Below are 27,332 nucleotides of genomic sequence, written 5' to 3'. Positions count from 1 at the left end.
CATGAACAGCAAAGCTTCTCCGATGACGACAATCGAAAGCATATGGGTAGGCCTCATCTTTAAACATATCATATGAAATCAAGTCTAGTAACCATCGTTGACAAGCTCAAACAAGTGGAACGCATTGTGGCCATCGTTAGGTAGCGGAAACAGTAGTACCAGCTTAAACCATGGTCCAAACTCATTAGAGCAGAAAACTTAAATAATCGGGCTGATATGGGCTAAAATTATGAAACTGCGTTGCTTCTGGTTTCATAGTCAGTACATTGAACTAGAGGGCAATCCAAAGTTCGATATAGTTCGAAACAATCAGTGACTCAGTAAAGAAACATAGTAAATCACGATGTATCAGTTCATATCGTACTCTCGTTCTGTAAGTATACATTGTTTTCAGCTTTTAAACTATTTCAAGCAATAAGATATATATGAAGTTAGCTATATTGAATAAACCTTTCTGAAAATGCTTCCAGTTTGAGTGAAGTCAATCGGTTGAACAACATTCTTGCAAAATCGGCAATTGGCGAAGGCAAAATTCTGTAGAAATGTAATGTAGTTCTAGTAGAAGTACGTCGATCAAAATTTGACTAAAGATGCTGAAGAATCTTAGCTACTCCCAGGAATAATCCCTGGAATGGTTATTGGAGGCATTACTTGAAAGTCTCTGGAAAAAAGTCTATTGATATGTAGACGAACGCCAGGAGGAGTTCATGGGTGAATATTTTAAGTGATCTCTGAACAGGTTCTACAAATATTTTTTTCAAAATTTTTTTGGTAGATTTATATTAAGATAACTATTAGTTGCTGACACGATCCTAGAACGAAACATTTTAATTTCTTGTTATTAATTAAATCTTCAAATGATTTCTGGTAAGATAATTGGGAGAAGCATAACTACGCAACGCTCACACAAGCCCATTCTTATTCATAAAAAAATGAATTAAAAAGAAGGTTGGATAATTGTTGTCTACATTTTAATTAAAAATATCTTATCTCTACGTCTAGCGAGAGCATTTTCTCCAACTCGAAAGTTAAATGTTTTCAATCGTGAAAATTTGTTAAGGTACGAAAACCAGAACTCCTCTCCCCCTATTGTAACAATAAGTATCGGAAGGTTATCCCACCTCCCCCCTTCATGCGTATTTTGTGTACGATGCCTAGGTACTGATCACTGTCATTTTTTTTTTTATATTTTTATTAGTATCTTTCCAAACATAACATTCATTTCTTATATCTAGGTGTTCTGTGTTATTAGACAACACTATCATCCTAATTTGGTAAAACAAATCTAAGATTTTATTAACATTTTGTTAACAACATATTACATTTCATTTGCCGTAGCAGTTCAGATTTGTTACAGGTGAGTTGATTTCACCTGCTTATAAGAGAACAAAAACATGCTTTCAATTTACTTAACCTAACTTAACCTAAATATATAACGCATTAACCGTGGCAATAGAAGACTGTAACGAATCATGCCTGAAATTATTAATTATTTAATTTGACATTTGTTCCAATGTTGCAGCATTGGATATTCTATGTAACTCATTGGTACTATACCAGGGAGGAAGCCTCAGAATCATTTTCAAAATTTTATTTTGAATTCTCTGCAGAGCTTTCTTCCTGGTATTACAACAGCTAGCCCATATTGCTACAGCATACAACATTGCTGGCCTGAAAATTTGTTTGAATATCAAGAGCTTGTTCTTAAGACAAAGTTTTGATTTTCTATTAATAAGGGGATAGAGACATTTACAAATTTATTACATTTGGCTTGAATGCCCTCAATGTGATTTTTGAAAGTTAAATTCTTATCTATCATGAACCCTAGATACTTAACTTCATCTGACAAATTTATTGGAACTCCTCTCATCGTGACAACATGTCTACTTGCAGGTTTCGAATAAAGAGCTTTTGGTTTATGTGGGAATATTGTGAGTTGAGTTTTGGAAGCATTAGGAGAAATCTTCCATTTTTGCAAGTAGGTATGAAGAAAAAATATCCAAACTTTTTTGCAATCGACTACAGATGACTCGCAGGCTTCGTCCTTTGGCGGAGAGGCCTGTGTCATCCGCAAACAAGGATTTTTGACATCCCTGAGGTAACTCAGGTAGGTCAGATGTGAAAATATTGTATAATATTGGTCCCAAAATGCTGCCTTGGGGAACACCAGCTCTTACAGGAAGTGTTTCAGACCTGGAGTTCTGATAATTAACCTGAAGTGTACGATTTGACAGATAACTTTGAATTATTCTAACAATGTATGTTGGAAAATTAAAATTTTTTTAATTTTACAATTAAACATTCATGCCAAACACTGTCGAATGCTTTTTCTATGTCTAGAAAAGCAAGACCAGTAGAATAGCCTTCAGATTTGTTGGAACGGATCAAATATGTTACACGGAAAAGTTGATGAGTGGTCGAACATCATTCTGTTGAAAATGACCGTTGCAAACCGACGGCACTGAGTGGAGTTCTGGAGTTCGGACATCGAACATAAGTTTTGCTTTTTCTAAAGCTTTAATATTATATAGTTCTTTTTCGTTAAAGTGAACTAAATAATATTCCTGAGAAAGCCCTTTCCGAACAATGCAAGATTGGGTTCTCTTTTTCATAATGATTACTTGGACTGGGGAAAATCCAAGTAAATCATTAATTCCATTTTTGATCTCTTCAGGTGACTTATAGTCACTTGAGAGACCTTTCAAGACGACTTTGAACAAACGTTCAGTTTTGTCGTCATAAGTAAAAAAATTGTGCTTCTTCTCTTCAAGATGTTTGAGAAGAAGTTCGCGATCTTTAAGAGTTTCCGGCAAAACGTGACAGTCTCCTTTCTTTGCGATTTGGAAGGAAACCTTGATTCCCCTAATGGAGTTCAAGATCTCCTGCGTAAATCCCCCAAATTCGGAACAACTGACCACGATAGGCGGCACTCTTTGCTTCCTCACTTGAATCAAAGAGCCTGGGCTAGAGGCTGCTTCAATTTGGTGTTCGGAAAATTTGTCTAAAGCATCGAACTGATTGCTCAATTCGATACAATTATTCATTTCACCCTTGGAAGAAAGTTCGCATTCCGGAGAAACGTCCTTTCTTCCATTCTTGCCACGTTTAGTGACAGTTTTAAATCCCATTTTTTGAAAGGAAGTAGTGAATTCAGAGATTCACCCTTCCTTTTGTTTGTAGTTGCAACCATGTTTAGTGAATAAACGAAAGAAGACGAGACCTCCTATGAGGTTTTTTTTTTCAAGACGGTGTCCAAGAAGGATTAGCACCGCTAGCTTTCGCCACCGGGTCCAACAAAAAATCGAAGGCATGGGTCCAAACAAGGATTGTAAAGGGAGCAATAGTAGAAAAAATAGTACTGAAAAGTACTGTTTTAGTAGCACTGAAAAGTGCCGTTTTAAGTTTATCGCTGAAAAGTACTGTTTTATTGCTTTAGGAAGTTTTTAAGAAAACTTCCAAGAGTAGAGAGAATTCGTGAACGCACAGCACGAAGGTACGATGCGCACTGATTAAAAACGATGTTTCTAGCAGCATTTTCATAACCATTACATGCACAGACCACTCTATAGAAGATTCCAGGTGCCCTGGGGGAAGTGGCCAATTAGGAACATATCTGGAACCATATCAATATGGGCATGATTTTCAAAGGTTATGCTTTTCGATATAAAATATAACATTTAAAATAAATCATTCTGCATGATTCCTTCGCGTCATCAACCCTTTAAAACACTTAACTTCCGAATTGTGAGTAAAGATTTTGATACCGCAACATGAACAATTTTAAATAAATAGAAATGTGTGGACTTTTCATGATTCTTAGTCCGCACGCTTCCGCACTTTTACTCCAAATTCCGGACAGCTTATGGAAATAGAAAAGCCAGATCATCAATTGAAATCGTCAATCCACTGAAGAGACATCCAAGGCAGTTGGGCATTATAAGTGTGCATAGATATCTATGGAGAGTGCTTGTTAAAACAAACCTCGTAAATGAGCACTTTGGAACGTAAAAAATTGAAATGTTTCTCATAAAAAGTAAAATGTTCAGAATTTCAAATATGAATCAAAACGATACATATTTCAAAATAATGTTTTTCTACACAATTCATTGATGAATTAAGAAGCACAATAATATTCGCCAAATCAGCAACGACGAAAATTATTATGATACAATGAAACGTCCATGCCCAGCACAAAAGAAAATGAAAAAGCAGATTTTTATTTTTGAATCTAAAAATATACGGCTCTTATGGCGTGGGATTCAGGTTTGGGCGATGCGAAACTACAAAAAGACTTAGCTAGAGGGAGCTAGGATAAATTGCACAAGTTAGAGAAGATATGCAAAAATTAAGAACAAAACATGTTCAAAGCGTTCCAAAATCACAGCGTCTACACTGGTGCGGCCTTTCTTTCAAAAACTCTCAACATCTTACATTTGTTTGCTCATTCAAATTCAAAGCATTTAAAAAGAAATACATCCAAGTTATAGCCAAAACTAGTGAGATTTAGCAATTATTTGCTTTAATTATTAAAAAAAAACCACACGGATTTTCGGGGTCTTCCTTAGCCGAGCAGTTAGAGTCCGCGGCTACAAAACAAAGCCATGCTGAAGGTGTCTGAGTTCGATTCCCGATCAGTCCAGGATCTTTTCGTTATGTGAATTTCCTTGACTTCCCTGGGCATGAAGCATCATCGTACCTGACTTTTTCCTCACTCGCTTCCACGCACAGCTGGAGTCGCTACCGATTCTGAATATCGAAAGCAGGCGAATGCAATACCGAATGATTGTTAACATTCTGATTCCGTTCGAGTAGAATTGATTGCTGATGAACGTTCACATTCAGTGAGTGGGAATCCAGTTCAATGCATTCGGCGAATGGATGCTAAATGCGTTCACTCGTGCCTTGCAAATACAAGTGTATTGGTATTCACTTCTCTTCATGTTCCTTCCGAATTTCGCTTTTACGCAAACGGTTTCACTGAATGTTCGGTAACAAAATCTGTCTGTAGTGATAGTACAAGTTTGTTCTTTGTTGAACAATGGTAAATACTTCACGACATATATTTCAGAAAAAAAACAATCAAAATATGTTAACAGTTTTTGCAAAATTGAACGAAACTGCAGCTTGAGTAACCGAATGTCTACTATGTAGACTCTACACTCAGAGAGAAAAATAGTCACCGAATGAATGTATTAATGACTATTTTATATCTGCCTATCTTTCACTCTGCAAGAAATTTTTATTCCCAGAGAAACTGACATCATGCGTTTTGCCGCGGGAGTGCATTTTACCCCAGGCAACCCTAAGAGAAGGAGCTTGACTCCGAAAATAAGAAAGAGAAGACAAAAATAACGTGGAAACGCATATGGACTTGGTTTTGAAGAATCTCAATCTCACCAAAGCTACCGCGAGTGAACTTTGATAACTGGTTTGAATGGATGGGTAAAATAATAAGGAAATGGTGTTTCTTGATAAATTGCTTCTATAAAGTTCAATTTAAGATCATTTCAAGAATTATTTTTAACGTATTGTTCTTTGCATAATATCATAATGTAAACATAATATAAATGAGAACTTCAAATGTGAAAAAGTCTACGTAGACTCCAGAAGAAAAATATGATAGTTTAACAGAAATTTTAAGGTAAATGACGGACACCAAACCCCCACAATTGTAAAAATATACGCAGTTTTTTATTGAATGCTAAGGACTGTACTCGAAACAAAAATGCAGCACTTTCTTTTGATCATATCTTTGTATTGTATGTGTGTATTGTATTTTTACATGTGCAAAATTTCGTCACATTTGACACATGGTTATCGTGATGGCTTTCAAGCAAAAAATATCGACTAAAAACTATGGGCGCTGTCGTGGAATATCCAGGATAGTCCACAGGTGTATCACGAAACGGCTAGGAATCGACCCTTTAACTGGCCGGTGGGTGGCCAAATCCCGCGGTAGAAAACTTTGGTGCAACCGAAGTTCATCCTAATAGAGTAAGGGACGATTCTACCCCATTACCCCGAATCCCATTATCCCGAATGCCATTAATCTGAACGTCATTACCCCGAATTTCAAAACCCCGAACGACCCATCACCCCGAATGACATTACCCCGAATTCCAACATCATGGGGAAATGTCATCAATATTATCATGTCAAGATAATTTTAAATTCGGAGATATAGCATTCGGGGTGATGAAATTCGAGATAATGGTACATTCGTTGTAATGGCATTCGGGGAAATGGCATTCAGGGAAATGGGGTAGAATCGCAGCAAACTCAGCAAGTCGTACATTACGACCGACACCATGAAGGGCCAAATATAGAATAAGTTGGGTCAAATGTCCGACCTTAGTTGAATAATCAAAATTTCCAGGAAAACTATATCTGGTGAAAAAACCCCTACAGTGAATTTTCAACATATATGATACAATTCTGCAGAACAAACTTGTCTCATAGTATTTATCCAGTTTGAGTTATAAAAAATGTTAACATCAAATCTAAAACTATATTTATTGAATTGTTCAAAACAATTTTTCCCCACCAGTCGGCCAAAATATCGCTGAGTAAAACACGAAATATTAGTTTTTTGTTAGAGAGGTGATGTACGCATGAATGAATACACACTAAAATTTTCTGGAAATTTGTCAAATATTTGAGTTAAATGAAATATATCAAAACAAGCAGTTTTTAACGAAATTAAGGTAAAAAATCAAATGAGAATGATAGTGATTAAGCATATTTAATGGATATTTTGAGCAATCATTAACTTTTCTTCAGAGATTATGATCGATATTCACACAGACCGGACGAGAAGATATTTTTGGCGTTCTATGGACTCCGTCAATTCCGATTTTTTCAATGCTTTTTTGATACCGATGTATCATAAAAACGACAAACTCCATTGTTACAGTAAACAAAAAAAAAGATATTTCAAATGCCTGGGGTACGTTCATCAAAAATCAATAAAAATCACTTGATCCAGTCTGTCTGAACACCCGTCGTCACCCTCGAACTTTTCTCGCACTGCTGATTCGAACTTTGGACAAAAAACGGTTTAATAACAATTATGCAAAAATGAATACACTTCAAAGCATAGCCACAGAGGTTCCCCCATAAGTCATAAATCCAAAAATTCGACTTCAATGATATTTGTTCAATTATATCATGCTTATAAAACAAGATTCCATTATCATTTTTGCTGAATCCTTGCTTTAACGTTACTCTATGGTCATTTTACCGAGACGAGTTTAATGTAGATATGAATCATAGAAATCAAAATATTTTTTATACTTCCATAATCCTGTCAGAAATATTTACGATGCTTTACAAGTAAGTTATCAATGAAACTTGTTTTAAATAAGATTTTAATAGATCCTTAAGAAAAATAAAAATACAATAAGCAGATTTTGTTTAGATATTAGATCTATGATATACAGCCTTTCTTCAATAAACTAGAAATTAGTAACATCATTTTGAATTGTCAGTATATAATCAAAGCAGGCTGCTCAATGATGCAGGTAGAAGACATTAGAAGTACAGTTTCTGCGACTTTGTACACTCTTCTGGTACATGAAGGTGAAAAGGTTGAAATCTCTTCTAGTACATGAAGGTAAAAAGGGTTGAAATCAAGCCAAAGTCACTTAAATCAACACGAGGAGGGGAGTGAAGGCAAACCTTAGTACCACCCTCTCTTAACAGATGAATTACACAGCATAATAAAAATGACATGTTTGCGTGTCTCAAGAATTAAATTATGCGTCTCTTGTAGATTTGGTGTTGTCAAATCTGATGCCGTTCATAGAAATGTTCCAGCACGTCACAATTTTTAGCTACAGGTCGTCAAAGTTGTATTAAACACCGTTTTTATTGATGTTTAGATAAAATTTAAAGTAGGAATTATCAAACTTTTTGTGATCTTATCCAAATAGAACTTTAATTTTAATTTCAGTTATAACTTGGTTGAAATTGAAGGATTAAATTTAGATTATATCGATTTTTTCAACATACTTGCAGTCCCAATACAAAATTCTTCATTTCTCTTATATGGCAAAATACAATACATTTCAAACCTACAAATAATAACTTTTGAGCATTGACAATATTATGAACTCTTATGATAACTATTGTTAAATACATGAAGTTTGATTTCTATGACAAATTAAGCAATTCAATTGACGTACAAGCTGTGAAACTTGCATGCAAGTTGGCTGATATAGTCAAATTTTGCGTTTTCAACAGCCAATATCTCAAATACTAGACGTATTTTCGAAAACGGCAATGGATTTAGCAACCCTTAATTAAGTAAATAGTGGTATTTTGATGCTTGAGACAAAAACGTGTTCCGCAGTGTTATTTTACATGTAGAACCCGAATACGTATCAAATTGCAAGAATTTAGGACTAATTTATCGACTTTCGTATTTATGGCCGCCCTCCTATGTAACTAGAACCACTGTGCATAGGTCCAACTATGCCCATTGGGGCATGACCGAAAAAAATCTAAAAAACTAATGTTCTGAAAATCATTTGTTAACATTTTTATGGACTTCAGTACTACTGAGTGAGGATTTTCCGATATTTGAGATTAACCCTCCAGCGCCCAAAAATGAACTGTTATGGATAAAAGTTTAATTTCACTGGGTGGTGAAATATTATGCTATATTTTGTTTTTGATAAACCGGTTCAATTTACCGGTTCACTTTTGAACCGGTAAAATCGAATATTTTTTATTTCAGCAGATAATCGCTGAAGTTTTCTGCTATAATTTGGTAAAAGTTTAATCGTACAACTGAAATGTGTAACTGTGTAAACCGTTTCATTCTACCGATTCAATTTTAAACCGGTAAAATTATTTATTTCAGAAAATATCTCATGAAGTTCACAACATTTGATAGAAAGCTTGTCGTACAACTGTAATGTGAAACTTATTGCATATTGTACCGGTTCACTTTTATGTCAGTGAAATATTTGATGTTAGTTTCAGAAGATAACCAGTAAAATTGCTGTTATATTTTGAAGGAAGTTTAGTCGTTCAACTGAATTGTATTATATTTTGAACTGGTTAATTTTACCGATTCACTTTTGAGCCAGCCAATAAGGAAACTTGTGCAGTTAGCGATTTGTCTTTGGTTGGACGTATTTTTATAATAATGAGAACCTGTAATGTTATAGCTTGTTATTTAATGAACCAGTTCATAATACATATCTATGTACTCCAAATTTAATTTCGATGGTGGGTGAAATATTATTCCAAAACTTGTTTTTTGAAAAACCGCCTCAATCTACTGATTAATTTTCGAATCGGTAAAATCAAATTTTCTTAAGAAGATAATTGCTGAATTTGGTAGCAAATTGAACGTGTTGTTATTAAACCGGTGAATTTTACCGATTCGCTTTTGAGCTGGCATATAAGAAAATTATGCAATTAGTGATTCTTCAGTTGAAGTATTTTTAAAATAATGACAATCGAAGTGCAATGCTAATTTTCATTATTATATGAACATTTTACTCGATAAAACCGATTACTCAAAATTCAATTTTGATAGGAAGTGTAATTAAAAATAATCTATTTTTTTTTCATGTATCGGTTTACTTTTGAAGAAGAATTAGTGCATTGGATGAGGATGAGGTATGAGCATTTGAAATTTTCGCAACGCTGTTTAGACGATATTCGTTTAAGTTTGCTGCTATACACCCGATTCTGTTATTGCACAGGAGATACGTACCGTGCAAAAAAAGTTTAAGGTTTTGGCGGAAAAAAATGTATGGAAACTTTTTTTTGCACGGTCGTGTAAAAAAAATCCGTGCAAAAACAGAATCGGGTGTAATTTGGTATAAGTTTTATCGTAAAATTGAAATGTGTAACTTTTTGAACCGATTAACTCTTGAACCGGTTAAATCTTTTTTTTAAGATAATCCGTACACTTTACTGTTATTATTAGACAGCAAATTAATCATACAACTGTAATGTTGAACTCTTTGTATCGGTTCATTTTACCGATTAACTTTTGATCCTGTACATTTTTTATTTTTTTTATGGTTATCGTTTGCTGTTTCAATTTAATCGAAGTTAAGTCGTAGAATTTAATGGGTTAGCTATTTAATCAGTGCATTTTACTGATTTATTTTTGATCCAGCAAAATCATTTATTTTATTTCAGAAGATTATGGATAAAGTTTGTTATTATTCAATAGCAGTTTAACCGTATAACTAAAATGTGTAACTTTTTGAACCGGTTTATTTTACCAATCCACTTTTGAACTAGTCAAGCAATAATTTCGGCATGTAAGGGAAGTTGTGCAGTTTGTGATTTCATTTCGATTAAGCGTATTTTTGTAATAGTAAAAATGGAAGTATTATAACATCTTCTCATTTGATGAACTGGTTCATTAAACATACTGATTAACTCTTGAATAATTGATGATTTATGTATGTTTGCTAATAAGAAATTTATTAGACGACTGAAATGCGTAATTTATTTATAACAGATTTATGTAAATTATTATGTAAACGTTTTGTTTTTATTTTATTTTTTTAAGTAAGAATTTTATAACGTACATTTAAATTATATTATGTTGATTTTCAAAAAACATACTGCTTTGTTCCATAAAGTTATCAGTGTCAATATCAAATCAGTGGTTCATTACCATTGTTAAAGTTTTTTTTCTACTGTTCAGAGTTATATTTATAGAAAAAAAGTTTAATAAACATTCAAATCTGTGTTTCAAAAGCCATACTAAATATCTCTTTTAGGTCACTTCAAATATACTACAGTTAACAGAGGAAATTCATTCAAATTTTAGTTTATTAACTAGCGGAAGACTTCCACTAAAACATTACAATTGTTGTTAAAATCTTGATTGTTTCGCATCCCAAAACCAATATTAGTCCATATTGTCTAAATATAAAGCTCAAGAAAATGGTGTTTAACAACCTACGGATCGATTTAAATGAAAAATCAATTTAATTTTTTTAGTATGATACTGGTCATACTTTAACATGTTTAACAAAAACATGATTTTTTAACAATTATAAATTTAAAAATGTTAAATATAACTATATTTCAATATGAAAAAAAAATAATATTGCGTCAAAATTTCATGAACAACATGAAGTCTGTATTGTATATCAACTGTTTAACGGTACAAAAGTTTAGTATTTTGCTTCAATTGATCTTTGAATCTTGGTTTTAAGTTGTTTTCAGATGAAACTTGGAATAAAATGCATCTACGGCTTACTCGAAAAGCTATCTAATGAAAAGAAACAACAAGAATTGAGTATGAGTATAGTAGATCGTGCTACATTGCAACACCAATTTTCCCTTTTTTTGACTGACTTCCAAGTCACCGAAGATGTTGAAGCTTCGTTGAAATCTCTTATCGAAACCCACAATAGACTTTTATCCGAGTGCACGAGATCTGTCTCAAAAACGGTCCGAGTTAAAAACGGTCATTGTCCATGGATGACTTACAGTCTCTGGCGATTGATGCAAATCAAAAACAATTACCTTGCGAAATCCAAAAAGGATCCCAATAACACTCAGGTCAAGGAAATGTTGGCACATGTTTCAAAAAAAGTTAAAGCTGCAAAAACTCGCTGTAAACGGGAATATTATGAAAATATTCTTAAGAGTTCTAATCACTCCAATGTGTGGAAAAAATGAATGACATTTTTGGTCGTTCAAAAGTCAGAGAACAAATCAAATTAAAAATTGACGGTAAAACTGTACACTCTGATAGAGATGTTGTTGAAATTTTCAACACTTACTTTGCTAACATCGGACACAATCTGGCTAATAAACTTCCTAAAAATAATTTCGATGTTTTGAAATATGTTAAAATTGTCAATAACTCTATATTTCTGCGTCCTACTAACGTAAGTGAAGTAAGTATCCTAATAAGTCAGCTAGATGTTAAAAAAAGTAGAGGACACGATAATATTTCCGCTGATCTGATCAAAGCTAATATGGGTCTTTCTCAGAGATTATTGCAAAACTTTTTAATAAAATAATAGCAACCGGTGTGTACCCAAATGTTCTGAAAATTACTAAGGTAACGCCAGTTTTCAAGACTGGTGACGCTTACGACCCTTCAAACTATCGGCCAATCTCAACCCTCACAGTTTTGAACAAAATCTTCGAATAACTTTTAACGAGTCGGCTTGTAAACCTTTTGACCGCTAACAACGTTTTTTATAAATTCCAGTATGGATTCCCGGAAGGTTGTGGTACATCAACTGCAATCATCGAGCTTTTAGATGATCTGTATTGCGAAATAGACCGCAAAAAGATTGTGGGGGGCTTGTTCATTGATTTGAAGAAGGCTTTCGACACTATCGATCACGGCATTTTACTTAAGAAACTTGATCGATATGGAATAAGAGGAGTGGCCAATGACCTAATAAAAAGTTATCTGTCAGATCGTAAGCAGTACGTAGCGCTTAATGGTACCCGTAGTAGTTTATGCTCTATTGATATAGGTGTGCCACAGGGGAGCAACATTGGCCCTCTATTATTTTTGATGTTCGTAAATGACTTGGGTAATCTGAAACTACGTGGAACACTAAGGCTCTTTGCAGACGATACGGCATTATTCTATCCTCACTCCAATATATCATCAATAGTTGAAGATATTAAATCAGACCTTGTAAGCCTCTTGCATTATTTTAACGACAATCATCTCTCTTTGAACCTCACAAAGACTAAATATATGATCTTCCAATCGTCTCGGAAAAAAATATGCAACACTCTGAATCCGTACGTTGAAAATTTACAAATTGAAAAAGTGTTTTCTTTCAAATATTTAGGGTTGTACTTAGATTCAACCCTTTCCTGGGACGCACATATAAAGCATGTTTCTAATAAAGTCTCCTCGTTATGCGGTATTATGAAAAGAGTTCGTTCATTCGTACCCAATGAAGCACTTCTGCGATTTTATTATGCGTGTATTCACTCTATAATTCAATATTTAATTATCGTTTGGGGTCATGCCGCAAAATCGAAACTTAAAAAAGTTCAATCACTGCAGAACAGATGTGTAAAAGTAATCTTTGATTTACCACCATTATATTCGACAGTTTCACTTTATACTAGACTACAGCATACAATTATACCCATTCTTGGTTTGCGGGATACACAAACTATCATGTTTGTACATAATATCTTGTGCAATCGTAGTTTTCACCACAATATTGTTTTTCCGACCAGAGTTACCGTACAACATACTAGACAATCAAATGAACTATTGAGAAGCAATGCATGCACGAACATGGGCCTTGTGCGTATCAAAAATTACGGGCCATTGAAGTATAACGGACTTCCTTCCGACTTAAAGTCAATTTCAAATATCATACTATTTAAAAGCAAGTTAAAACAGTACATATTGAGGAACGTAAATGAATATATTCTTTGATCGTGTTAACCTTTTGTTTATGTAGGTTTTTTTCTGGCTTCTGCTGGTTTTTCCCTGCATGTTTAGTTTTTAGTTAAGTTTATTCGTTAAAGCCACAAAAAGCTATCACTAGTTAACTTATTTCGGATTTAAATTTAGTTGTTCATTCAGTAAATCCCTTCAAAGGAACAAAGTTCCACTGGGATTTCATTTTGCTATTGTTGTTTTTCCTTATCTCCGCGTTTTGTAATTAATTATTAGTTTTTCTATCTTTGTAAGTGTCCATTACCAGGGAGCTCAGTGGGAGCTTTTTGGTATGGGGGTCAGTGGAAGGCATATAAAAAAAAAGAAGAATAAATTGAAATGAAAATTTGCACTTAATTTCGGGTAAATGCGAGGATTACATTGAAAAAATATACTCGCTATTTTATGGAAGATTTAGACATCCCATAATTTTTTGTCACACGTTGTCCCAGGCTTGAATTTATTTCTAATGGTATTTTGAGTCGTTAACTAGAGGATCAAAAATAATTTAGATGCACCTATTTGCACTTTTTTGACTAAGAGCTTTCTGACTTATGTCAATATTTTTAACACATTCCCTATAATAGCTAAAAATTATTGCAATACTATGCATGTTCTAATATTTATGACGGTTTTCGCTACATTAATCGCATAAGTGGCCTATATCCATTAAGGTACCGTGGGGTAAGTGGATACAGAAAAATCAATAGTCAACTTCATTGTTATGTACAGCTAACGTGAATAATGTAATTCAAACTTTTTTCTGTGGATTACAAATGAGGGACTAACATTCTTCAAATCGTCATTTATTTCGATTTTTCTGATTGTTATGTATTGAGTATGAGGGACTTGAAAATTTGCGCCAAATGATCCACTTGCCCCACCATAATGGGGTAAGTGGATCACCAATAACAAACATCTGTTCTCAAAACAAATGTGGTGTATTTATGTATAATATGAATGCTATTACTCTCGTTCTTCTTATTAGTGCTAGTTATTTGCATTTTAATACTTTGAAATTAAAGAGTATCTTTATTTAACCAAAATATATGTATATACATATTTTATACATTAATTCACACTAATTCGTACAAAAAAAAAATTGGGGCTAAAATAATTTGAAGAAAATTCATCCATTTTTACACATAAGGTATATAGAAGTATTGTAAGATTATTCCTAACGATGTTTTATAAAAACACTCGTCGTTTAAAAATATTAGCTACATTTACTTTTCAATAACAAACTGAAATCCTTTTATTCTATTTATAAATATATTTGTATCATCTGTCTAGAACAATTTATATGCTCATATAAGGTACGATTATATGCTATCAAGTGGAAAATTTGTATATTTTGCTCTTCTACAACTTAGCTTAGATAAACCACGTAAAATATCGTATAAATTTGAAAATTTTTACTTTTTTATACCAGAAAGGTTAAAATAAACTTTTAGGTGGATTAATTCAAATTTTCTTTGTTCAATTTGACAAATTTAAGCTAGGAATGAATAAAGTTAAGGAAAAACAACATTTGCGGATACAGAAACTTATTAAAATTATCGTAAGCAGTCTGCCAATAAATAATATTAATACTTGATCCACTTACCCCACCCCATTAACAAGTAGGGGTAAGTGTACCATATACAATATATCTGTATTTATTTATAAAAATCACATATTTTTCATTGTGATTCATTCAATTAGAACTGAAATGCTCACCACGTGTCGAAAAAACTAATAGTATTCGACTTTAGACAGAGATACAGTGGATTTTTGATTGATGGAAAACAATTTTCAATTAAATCAATTTTTGCAGCAAACAAGTTTGCTTGTGTTGGTGTACGTGTAGTACCAGTTTTGCAATAGTATCAGTGTAGGCGTAAGTATATAACCTAAAACAAAGCAATGATGCGAAAACATTAAACATATTCAAGTATTTATGCTTAATATTGACAAATGATCCACTTACCCCACTGCTACACTTCCCCCACTGTACCTTATTGGTAAAAAAAACTCATTATTTCGCTATACGCCCTATTCAAAAGTTCGTCTCGAAAACTTGTTTTTTGAAAACAAAACATCAAGTTTTTATCACAAAACTCATACATATACATACAGCTGGTAAAAACCATTTTTGGCCACTAGTCTATATGGAAACAGCCCATAGTGTCCAACTGGGACAGAGCCTGCTTAATTTTCTTAGCAAATGGACTATTTTTCATGGGTATATAATGTGGCAGGTACGATAATACTCTATGCCCTGGGATGTTGAGCAAATTTTCTCGACGAAAAAAATCCTCGACGGGCAAATTCGAACCGACAACCCGCAGATTGGTCTTGCTAACTAGCTGCGTGTTGAACGTAAAGTCAGAATGAAGTAGCTAATATGTGTTCTTTTTTCTGAGAGTTTCAGACTATAAATGAGTTTTTGGTCATCTTTTTAACTTTCGCATTTTTTTTCGAGTACAGTCCTTAGGACAAACACAATCTCACTAAAAGTGGTTGGTTCCCGATCATTAGTTGAAGAGATAAATACCGTGCATGCAAGTATCGAAAAATTTGGCAGTTCCTCTTTCCCTTCTTTAATGACGCTTTCAGTTATTATTCACGCTTTTGCTTCTAACACGGCACGTCTCCTGCGGATCACCACCCGCCAATTATTTGGTCTCGCTTTGGTGCTTTGAAACACAACCTAAGATCGCAGTACAACATTTCGCGGCTGACCATATCGGGCCGCATTAGATCCCTCAGAGGATCAGTCTTACTCGGGTCGTCTTGAGACGTGGATGCGCGCGGCGTGCGTTGTTGGCAAGAAAGTCCCTCCGTGGACAGACAGTGTGACATAACGTTTGAAGAGCATCCAAGCCGTGCATACGAAACCCCGAAGGCCCACCATAACTCCAAGGACGCGTTGCGTATCGATGGTCAAGTGCCGGACTAGTGCGTTTGCTTAGTAGACAAGTCCATTCGAGAAGAGTGGCCGAAGTGAGTGCTGGGCTCGAGGGTCAATATTTGTGCAGCCTTCGGAAACTTAGCCCTTAGATGGGCTAATGGCAGTTGTGCTAGTTGAATCGATGGATTGCAGTAGGCGTTCACGCTCGGAAGTCGGAACGATCTGAAAACGGATAGAAGGGTGGTCGGTGTGTGAAGTTCAAGTGCAAGTTGTGATCGAAAGTGGCGGAAAATCCCAAATCAAATTCATTTATGCTGCAAACATCGTCCAAAAAAATAATTTAAGTTGGGCGAGGGTGTCGGTGGTGTTATACTGTGGAACCTTTGCTCCGATCTGGTAGGAAAACGTACGATGGTTGCACCAAACGGATATTGTTCAATTTGAAGCTGCTTATGATTTTATGACCTAGATTTATTCAAATTCAAACAATAGGGCTAAAAGTTAAAAGTTAATTTAAAAATATATATTCAAATGAAATTTGTTGCAGCTTTGATTGTATTTTTATTTACGACTTTTATTAAAAATATGTATGTTAGTTTGTAATCCATGAAAACATTTCTTAAAAATTATGTATTACTTAATCCATCAAATTTTGTCGACTTTTTTGAATTTTTAGATACACTGTATTACTGTGCTAATCTCAACTCAATGCACAATTTGATGCATCTGTCGCATTCTAGAATTTTTAAAAGCGGTTTTTACGTTCAATAACAAGAAAGTTTACATGAAAATTGGACACTGTTTTCCACTCCAAAAAGAGAAAGAGGTTAACATATTTCCATAGAAAAATAAATGAATGAACAAAAAAAACTGCTTTTGAAGTTTCAATGATGACGATCAAGATGATGCATTTGAGAACGTTATACAGCTTTGAATCCAAATTAATTATTTTATTTTTGAGCCATTATTAAATGCTCTTCATATATAAAATTTATTAGAACGATAGTAGGCTATGGAAACAACTGCACAAAACGTCAAAACATGAAAATTTTCCTTAACAACTAGTGGTCCCGATAAACTTCGTCTTGCCATCAAGTAGGCTGTTGTCAAAGATCATGCAATCCCCCGTAGAAAATGATACATTAGTCGTCTCCCGAATTCCCGTTCATTCCGGAGACTTTCGCAAAGTTTTTCCTCGCACCATCACGTCGCATTCCTTGTCGAGTGAAACTGTGAAAAACTTATGCCAATCCGTTCATCCGTTCTCTAGCCATTTCGTGACATACAAACACCACTCCATTTTTATGTATAAAGAAGAAAGATAACTTTTTTTTATACATCAATCTGGTGGAAACTATAAACTTTAGAAAGTTCATATGTTGCACAAGAATGATATAAATAAGCAAATCTTCAATTCTTGGGTTAAGAACCATGACTATTCCGATTTTTTTTTATAACTAATGTTGTCGACTATTGTGTTGGTGATAACACAATATTGTCAATTATTTATCATTTCCAGCTCACAACGCAAATAAAAATATCATTTAGAGACTTATTTTTATGTAAATGAAACTATGTTCATACATTAGTAGCTACCCGATATGGAATATTCCTTTATTCTAAATTTCCTCAATAACGTTTTGGAAAGAGCCTATCAAATAAAATGCATCCTAAAGCTCTAAAACGGTACATTTAATAAAAATGATGTCGACAAAGTTTCGTCTATGTGATGCGCATTGAGAGCTGGAAATACAATATTGCTTATTAATCATTTTTGTATTTGCATATGGTGTAGTAAATACGAAAATATACTTTATGGCCTGAGAAATCTAGAAAATTTTCCATTTGGAAAAATCCACGGCATTGGAATCGCCACTCTTAGCATTGACCTTGATGAATAATTGTGTGTTTATCGTTCCTTTTTTTGGGCCCATGAATAGGCTTCAAGTTTGGAGTGACAAACAGAATCAGGTTACCCATCAGCACACTGACCTGAAGCAAGGTCAAATTGTTGAATCTTGCTTACAGATTCTGTTTATGATTGACGGACAAGCTTTCGATTGAAAGTGTGCCGTTTCTTTATGCTGGTGTGGATTATGAATTATACTTTTTTGTATTATATTCAATTGCCAGGGTCAGAAATGCGTTATCATCGTTATGTGAAATTTCTTAGATGAACAAGTATTACAAGCATCTTACATCTTCGAGGTTCCGGAAAGTTTCAAACAACGTTTTCTCACAACAGTTGTATTATTATTGTAATTTGTTTTATTGGCCTTCCGACGTTGGCCACTCCGTTCACAACAGTTGTTATTAAGATGCAACTTTGAAAGTTTATGCAAAATTATGCGTTCAAACCAAGATTCACTTAAAAAACTGCGATTTATTTTTTTTTTTTTCAATATTTTCGTACATTTTTTCCACAAGCCATTCACTGTAAGCGAGTGATACGACGGGAAGTTAACTGTTGTTGATTGTTATGAGTGACATTGCTAAGAAATTTCATGTCACTCGATGCACATGTATTCCAGGAATGAGGCACAAGTATTTCCATGGGTGTAGCCATAGTGGGGAGGTAGGGGCCGTTGCCCTCCCCTGGCCAACTGAAAAATATCAATATTAACTGGTTTACTACAAAGATTGATATATAACTAGAATTTTCAAAAACATTCATGTTTATTTTCAATTGCGTCATGATAATCTTTTTGAATAGTCCTTAGAGCTCAACAAAAAATCAGACTTCTGCCAAATATCTCACCATAATTTTATTTTTGTTTTTTTTTTTTTTTAGGTTTTGTCTACAATTCGCAATGCCAAAAATCTGTTAATGTTATACAACTCAAAAGGTTTTTGTCAAGCATCTGTTAAGTTATCAGGAATTCTAGAAAAAAAAAATCATTAAGGAATCTGATAACGGATTACTCCACATAGTTGCTTGGAATTCCTCTTTATTTTTCTTTACATTTTCCAAGATTTTTTTTTTTCGATAACCATTCTAGTAATCGTTCCTGGTAGCAGCTAGAATTTCTTCATCGAGTACTCATGTTTTTCTACCTCTCATTCTTTTCCAGAAGTTCATTGTTGATTTCACCTGAGAATTTCTATAAAATTTGAACAGAAATTTTACAAAGAGTTTCTTTCAAGACACCTTCAAGAGATCATCTATTGAACCTTTACAACCCTTTTTGCGGAATTGTGGATCATGAACTGTTTCAGTAATTCAAGCCAAAGACATACTAGAAAGTTAGTAGGAATTCCTCTCAGTATTAGGCAAAGCTGCATACCTTCGGGAATTTTTATACATTTTTCTTTGGGAAATTTCTTGCATTCCCCCTTGAGCTTGATTCGAAATAACACCCATACTCCAGTTTTTATGCATCTTCCCTCTCATATATTAATCTCCCAAGATATTTCATTTAAAAATTATTCTTACAACTCTTTCGGAATTGCTTTCAATAACTCTAAGTAGTCCTTCAAAAATTAATTTTCCTAAACTTTTTTTGAAATCCTTGATGAAATTAAATTTTTTACCAATTAATAAGTGTTTTCAAAGAATTTCTTCAAGAATTCTTTTGAAATTTTTTTCAGACATTTCACTTTTCTTCTGGAATGAATACAGAATTTTAGTCAAATCTGGAATTTCACAGAGAACATTTCCAGATAAGGCGTAAGGCGCAGGGATTACCCTAGAAATAATTCTAACAATTTTTCCAGTAATTTGCTTCAATGATTTGTAATATATTATCTAATGAATTTCTCCAGGAATACTAATTGAGCTTCCTAAATGAAGTTTGCAGAATTCTTCAGACAAACGGAATTGGCATTGAGTTTTTAGAAGCATGACTTTATTAAGTGTTTCAAGGATCAAATTATCCAATTAAAGTAGACTTTGGGTTGCTGTATCTGAAGAGGTCCAGATTGAGTCGAAAAATTAAAAATCGTGCTCGATAATTTTGATTTTGTTCTAAATTTTGCACATATTTTCGCTATGGTAGAATAAGTGTTTTCCATACAAAAATCGATCATTTTGACTTAAGAATAACTTTTGAAAATGGCCTATAAGTTCTTGCACACAAATTATTTTAAAAATTCATCTTCTGGAACTGTTTATTTTAAAGAAAAATGTTCTATGACGAAATTGTAGCGCACCATTAGGACAACAACAAAAATATCCACTGTAAAAATATTAACTGTTTCTTTTTAATGAAAAATTTAAATTGTATTGTAATTTTAACAGAAATCCCTATTTTTAATATATTTATTTTTCATGTTCACCGTAGAATCTTGATAGGAAACATATGTTTGGGACAAAGATTCATAATGGAGAAATTTTTAATAACAAAGTTTTTTCAGTACAATTTCAGTTAAATTTTGGTTGTTTGTCAAAATAAATATATTTTAATGATACAATGCTAATCTTTAAATCATTCTAAACCATAATGATTATGATGATCACTTCTCTAGAAGTAGCCATTTCCGAATTACAGTCGATTCTCCGCATCTCGATACTCTACTCCCTATGTCGATGATATTTCCAGTCCCTTCATTCTGGGTACATTTTCACTCTCCATATCTCGATATCTCCCTATCTCGTTGTGATTATCGTTCCCAATTTTCTCGTTCCCATTATCAAAGGTTACTAGACTAGATTTGAAGGAATCAGAACAAATTGCGAAGATGCAATGACGTCTGTTTGTTTTTTTTTTTTTTTCTGGGTAATGGAGCGATTTTTGATCTAGTATTCATTAAACATTTGTTCTGTGTCTCGACCCCTCCCTATCTCGATGATCCCTTCAATATCGAGAAGTGGAAAGTCGATTGTATATCAAGTTGTATACAAAACAAAATGAAATAATAGAATGGACCATTTTCATTAGTTGTTCGCGATTCTCCATCAAGAAAAATATGTAAATAGAGATATATATGGCCCATACTCTTGAAAACGTTTTTTTCCTTATGGAGAACTGCGAATAACTAATGAAAATGGTCTATTCTATTACTTAAAAAATCCATTTTTGGCATTGAACTTGATATAATTCGAAAATAACCACTCTTAGAGAAGTGATCATGATATTCATTATGGTTTGGGATGAATTCAAGATTTTTATTGCATCATCAGAACCTATTTATTTTGACAAACAATCAAAATTTAAAAAATCGACCAAAAGTTGTTCTTAGTCAAACTTTTTTTATTAAAAAACTCTTCATCATGAAACTCTGTCCCAAACTTCTGTTTCGCATCAAGTTTCAATGGTGAAAATTTAAAGAATGGGGTTTTTGTGTAATTTGAAATTTAAGTTTTATTTTTCAATTTTCCATAAAAACAAACAAAAAATAGTTTTCAGTGTATATTTTTTTCTTGTAATCCATGATGCGCTATAACTTCTTCAGAGAATATTTTTCTCTAAAATAAACAGTTTCGAAGTTAGATTTTTGCATTCATGCAAGAACTTATAGGTCATTTTCAAAAGTTATTTTTGAGTTTAAATGATCGATTTTCTAGGGAAAAACATTTTTTTATCGTACCGAAACAAAATTTAATCCAAATCTAGGATGGTCCAGTTCTGTGACTGACCGATTTGGCATGGAATTCGTCATCTGATGCCGTTCTCAGAAATGTTCCAAAACGTCACAATTTTTAGCTATGGGTCGTCAAAGTTATATAAACACTGTTTTCAATGATGTTTACATGTAATTTAAAGTATGATTTATCAATTTTTGTGATCTAATTCACCAAGCATGTAATATATCACTTACTTAAACTTTCATTACAGATATAATTTGGTTGAAATTGCACGATTAAATTTAGATTAAATCGATTTTTTTTCAACATGTTTGCAATGTTAATAGACTTACACTCAAATCTCAATCAAGCAAACTTATTAGAGATCTGCTTCGCAAATCTCACGCATAAGATTTTGATGCAAAATCACTCAATCAACTCAAACCATAAGAAAATGATTCAGTCGTAAACCCCGGCAAAAACTCGTGAAACCCGAATATTGTTGTTTACGTTAGAAAGGATTACTATAATTTTTCCAGACTAACAAGAAATCATTGCCGTGTGTGAGTAAACTGCGGAAATAAAAGACAATGAGTCAACTCATCCATGATGTTTTTAACTGCTGAGTTGCGTGATTGACAACTCACACATGAAAAATCTCAAGCGTGAGTTATGAGATATTGAGTTTTACACAATACTGATCTGAGTGAGAATCAATTCAAACTCCCCGCATTTTTTTTTTTCAAAATTTTCTTTCAAAAATAGTATTAAAAAATTTGTTCAAAAATATCTAAGAATATACTTGTTTTTAATTATGAATCGTGGTTTACGGCTAGCCAGCCGAGTGGAAGTTTAACAACTACCGAAAAGCTAAACATTACATATAATTTGCAATTGGATTAGATGGACAAATTGAGTGTAGTGTGCTATTCCTATATCTAAAAAACAATGCGCTCTCGGGCTAGGCATAGGATATATATAGAAAGCGTTGTGTTTGGATGGGTATCTAATTCTTCCGAAAGAGGTGCACTTTGCGAAAAAGGACCACGTGATTATTGAGCTGAAATCGAATTCAGGTTAACTTCTGCGTTCATGAATCCTCTCATGACGTAGTGGTAACGCGCCCCAACTAGAGATCGGGGAGTCGTGAGTTCGATTCTCACTGAGAAGACGTGTAACTTTTTCGCTAATCTTCACATCAATTTGTCCATCTAATCCAATTGCAAATTATATGTAATGTTTAGCTTTTCGGTAGTTATCTAAGAATATATTTTTCAAAATTTCGAATTTCTTACAAAGTTTCTAGTGACATACGTACAACTCTTATATCATAAACTTTTCCGCAAAAGTCTCAAAAGTTTATCGAGTAATTTGTGTAGGAATTATTTTGGAGATTTATATTATTGTTTCCCTGGAATGCCGTCCTAAAAATTTCCCCAGAGATCCATCCAAGTATTACCAGATTTTTTACTTTAAACAGCATTTGCGAATCTTCTAGGGATTTTTAAGAAGACATTTTTCAACACATTCACTAAAGGCTTTGTAAATTCATTCTCGAACTGCTCGAAAAAATATCTTCAGTAATTCCATCAAGTATTCTTTCAGGGCCTTTCTTAGCCGAGTGGTTGAAGTTCGCAGCTACAAAGCAAAGCCATGCTGAAGTTATCTGGGTTCAATTCCCGGTCCAGGATCTTTTCGTAATGGAAATTTTCTTGACTTCCCTGGGCATAGAGTATCATAATACCTGCCACACGATATACGAATGCGAAAATGGCAACTTTGGCAAAGAAAGCTCTCAGTTAATAACTGTGGAAGTGCTCATAAGAACACTAAGCTGAGAAGCAGGCTCTGTCCCAGTGAGCACGTATAATGCCTAGAAGAAGAAGAAGAAGATTGTTTAAGGTGTAACAAATTACTCCATTTTTTTCCAAATGTTAAATCAGTGATTCTTCCAGAAATAATATCAAGAAATCTATCCACTCTCCATATTTGGTTCAAAAACTACTCCAGGAATACCTCAATAGTTTTAGGGATTTCTTTACAAATAACTGTACGAATCATTGGATTCGGTTTTTTATAATTTCAGCTTCAATTGAATCTGAAAGAAAATACTTCTTGTCGGAAAATTCAAGGTTCACCGTAGGAAAATTTTTTGACGAAATTCTTGACGGTGTACTTCACAGACAAGCTTGGTTGGTTTTTGTTTCATTGGAAAAACGTAGTTAAGAGTTTAAGCAATAAGATTATTCATGAGAAATTATTTCAAAAAACTGAAGCGAAATCAAAGAAGAATCAAAGGAGATGTTAACAAAAAGCTATAGAACCAGCTTTTTGAGCCGGTAACCAATTGAGCCGGACGGTTAATTTTTGGTTGTTGCGCGATTTACTGAAGTCAGAACCACCACACTGATGCTGTGTACGACAAGCGAGGTTTTCCCACTAGTTTTGTATAACGTAGCTACTAAAGGAAATTAATCAATCCATTCTAAAGATTGGCTAAATCGCGCATGTGTATACATGAGATGAATGGATATGAGAAAGGTCTGCGTGAATAGCTGGTTTTTGAATTCGATACTTCTAACCTTCTGAGTTACTGGGCCACCAAGTGACTTGGTAGCTTAGTTGGCAAAGCACTTGTCTAGCATACAAGAGCCGTGGGTTCGAATCCCAACTGAGCACGTGTTTTTTTTCATAATTTCACTCATAATTAACCATATTTACCACGCGTAATGAGTAAATTAGTTCATTATCTTCAAGTTTTGTGCTCGATTACCAGGATTCCTTTACCAATGTTTAGCGATAGCTTTTAACGTTTAACGTTAATGCGATTTATATTGAGAGAAAGCAATAACCTATAGACAAATTATGACCTGACGATGTACGGGGAAAAGGATGAGCTTGTATATAGAATGTTATATAAAAGATATATAAGATGTTCACTCATTACCAAATGTTTATAATGCAGAAACTATAGCCTTTAGATTAATAACACCGTCAAAATCAATTTTGCCTAAAATTTACGAGAATTTACAAAATATCATTATGAAAATGCAGAAATATCTAAAATATCCCGGAATACCGAATTTAACTTATAATTACAGAATAATTGCACTTCCATGATAGCTCAGCTTAATTTCATGACTAAGATAAACTAAATGAGACTTGTGCCATCTCCTACTGTTATTACATTTTACAAATAAGCATTGACCGATATTTTGTTTGTAACCCTATTGATACTTTAAATACTGTCAAAATATTTGAATTTGACTCGAATTATGTTTAGATTGGTCAGTATTTGAAGCTTATCAATATAATTGATTATAAGAAATTGATCGACAGCAATGGTAATCGATATTTTTATACTCGAAATGGGCTTGTTATTAAATTTAATTATCAGTAAGATGCCTCTTTAAAAAATATGTGGGAGCAATAGATTTAGGTATACCATAATACGTTTAAAACTCCGAATTTTGTTGTATAATAGTAATTGAACGATTTATGTACATAAAACCAATTACGATTTCATGTATAAATTAAAAAAATAAAGCACAAACAAAGTGTCCACTATATGAAATAAACGATCTTTATGATTCATAATAATATCGTACAACTTTCAAACGAGCTCTCTTCTGACGATCGAAAACTTATCCCTACCCTCAGTGAATGTTCGACATTGACAAAAATCATTCTGAGATTAAACCGATGTCTGCCTGTAGGTTCAATTCTAGACAAATATTTACACATTTGGCAGAGGGTGACTGATAGCTAATTATGTAAACTTAGATTTAAACGTAAATGAAAACCACGAAATTGGGATTACTATGAGTTTGAAAACAGGAGTCTTAGTTGTGTTTAGTGCTCCAAACAATAACGCTTAGAAGTTCGATGCTCCTTCGCATTAAGTATTGTTATGATAATGAACGAGTTTAAAAAATACCGATTTTATATTTGCCATTTGACACACGTCGCACGCATTCGTTTCATTTTGATACGAACATTAATAAACATTAGTTGAAATGCCAAGGTTGCAGCTTTTTTTAGCACGCCAAAATCCGAAAAGTTATCATTTGGATCCAAAATCAAGCCATGCATAGCGAATTTTCTATGCATAAACCTGATAGACTACAGCGTGTGCACAGTTCGTCAAAGTTGTCAACTGAGTCGTCGAAACCGAAGAGGAGAGAGAAAGATGCCCAAAATCAACGCGATTGTTTGCCGCGTTTGTGACGCTAAGATAGACACATTTTTGCATAATTAATCGAACATATTTTCGGTCATACTGTTGAATTTTCTGCACACAAGAAATGAATGATGATTAGGGGGGGGTAAATCATCAGAATCTAAAACATAAATAACTTTAGAACAGTTTAAGTTTAAGCATGAATGAGGCGTAGTCAAACTATTATTGAGAAGATTGGAAACACATGATTTCCACAGTGGGTGGCAGCGTTTAACAGGAGACCTAACGGTATATCAATTTACTTTCCTATATTCAACATTGCAAATGATCAATTCAAGGCACCGTCTACTTGTCACTTAACGTGACCGTAAACGAGCCATATCTTCGCCCATTTGTCACTACTGAATTAATTAGGATTTCATCTCGAACACATCTTAAACCAGGCCTGCCCAACCTTTTTGGCTCTTTGTCGACATAAATGGTTGGTGCGCTCGCAATAATAAACCAATATGAACAAAATTAGTCTCAAATGAAAGTAGTTTAGTAGTTTATCTGTCTAATCCATGCTGAAAGTTTTAAATTTATATCAAACTCTTCGCTAGTGATGCTGGCAAAAGGAAAAATCAGTCCGGCCCGCGGGCCGGATCATTTTTTGAACTTGATTGCATCGGTAGCAAAGAGTTTGATATAAATTTAAAATTGTCAGTATGGATTAAACAGATATACTACAAAGCTTTCATTTGAGACTAATTTTGTTCATATTGGATTATTATTGCGAGTGCACCAACCATTTATGTCGAAAAAGAGCCAAAAAGGTTGGACAGGCCTGTCTTAAACGATACTTCTTCCGACACACCGAATAGAGAGAGGCAAGACATCTCAAACGCGACAATCTGTCTGTTTTGCCGTCGCCTCTCTCGCAGTCCTCCGAGTACATCACCCACCGCAACTCAACCACATCTCTTCACGCGATCGTTCCGGCTTCCGACCACCATCGTGGCGCTTTGCACGATCTAACGTCTCTCTCTTCAATTCGTTTCTTTGATCGTGTTTGATCGTCATCGTCATCATCATCAGATCGTCACCGCGAGCGGCATCACTTTTATGTAGTCATCGAAAATGACGAAACCGTTTCGGCTACTGGTGCTGCTGTTGTTGCTGTTCGAGCTGACTCAGGCCCAGCGGAAAAGCCCTAACATTGAGTGTAAGCCTAGAAAATAGCGTCGCGTCGCACTTCCTACCACCACCAGTGTAGCGATCATCTCGATCGTGAATTGGCGTGAAACCGAGTGTTTTTTTATGGTTTATTTACAAATGTTTGTTTTTATTTTCGTTACAATTG

The 27,332-nt window shown here is 34.0% G+C and overlaps 2 protein-coding genes across 11 annotated transcripts in view; one reads left to right on the top strand and one right to left on the bottom strand.

Annotated features, from left to right (window-relative positions):
• Positions 1-27,332, bottom strand: part of LOC5569269 (complexin) — an 865,751-nt gene that overhangs the window by 744,937 nt on the left and 93,482 nt on the right. The window lies entirely within an intron of this gene.
• The window catches only part of LOC5569272 (nose resistant to fluoxetine protein 6), a 29,833-nt gene continuing 18,542 nt past the window's right edge, over positions 16,042-27,332 (top strand). Inside the window, exons 1-2 of one of the 2 annotated variants that reach the window (XM_021856745.1) lie at positions 16,042-16,399; positions 27,068-27,194. In XM_021856745.1, the coding sequence (XP_021712437.1) occupies positions 27,110-27,194 (85 nt within the window). In that variant the 5' untranslated portion in view covers positions 16,042-16,399; positions 27,068-27,109. The remainder of the gene's footprint in view (positions 16,400-27,067; positions 27,195-27,332) is intronic. The other variant, XM_001658368.2, reaches the window with a different exon arrangement.

Source organism: Aedes aegypti, chromosome 1 (assembly GCF_002204515.2).
Source record: "Aedes aegypti strain LVP_AGWG chromosome 1, AaegL5.0 Primary Assembly, whole genome shotgun sequence".
NCBI lineage: Eukaryota > Metazoa > Arthropoda > Insecta > Diptera > Culicidae > Aedes > Aedes aegypti.
Note: the sequence above shows the minus strand (reverse complement) of the source record. Positions and strands in the feature narration are given on the sequence as shown.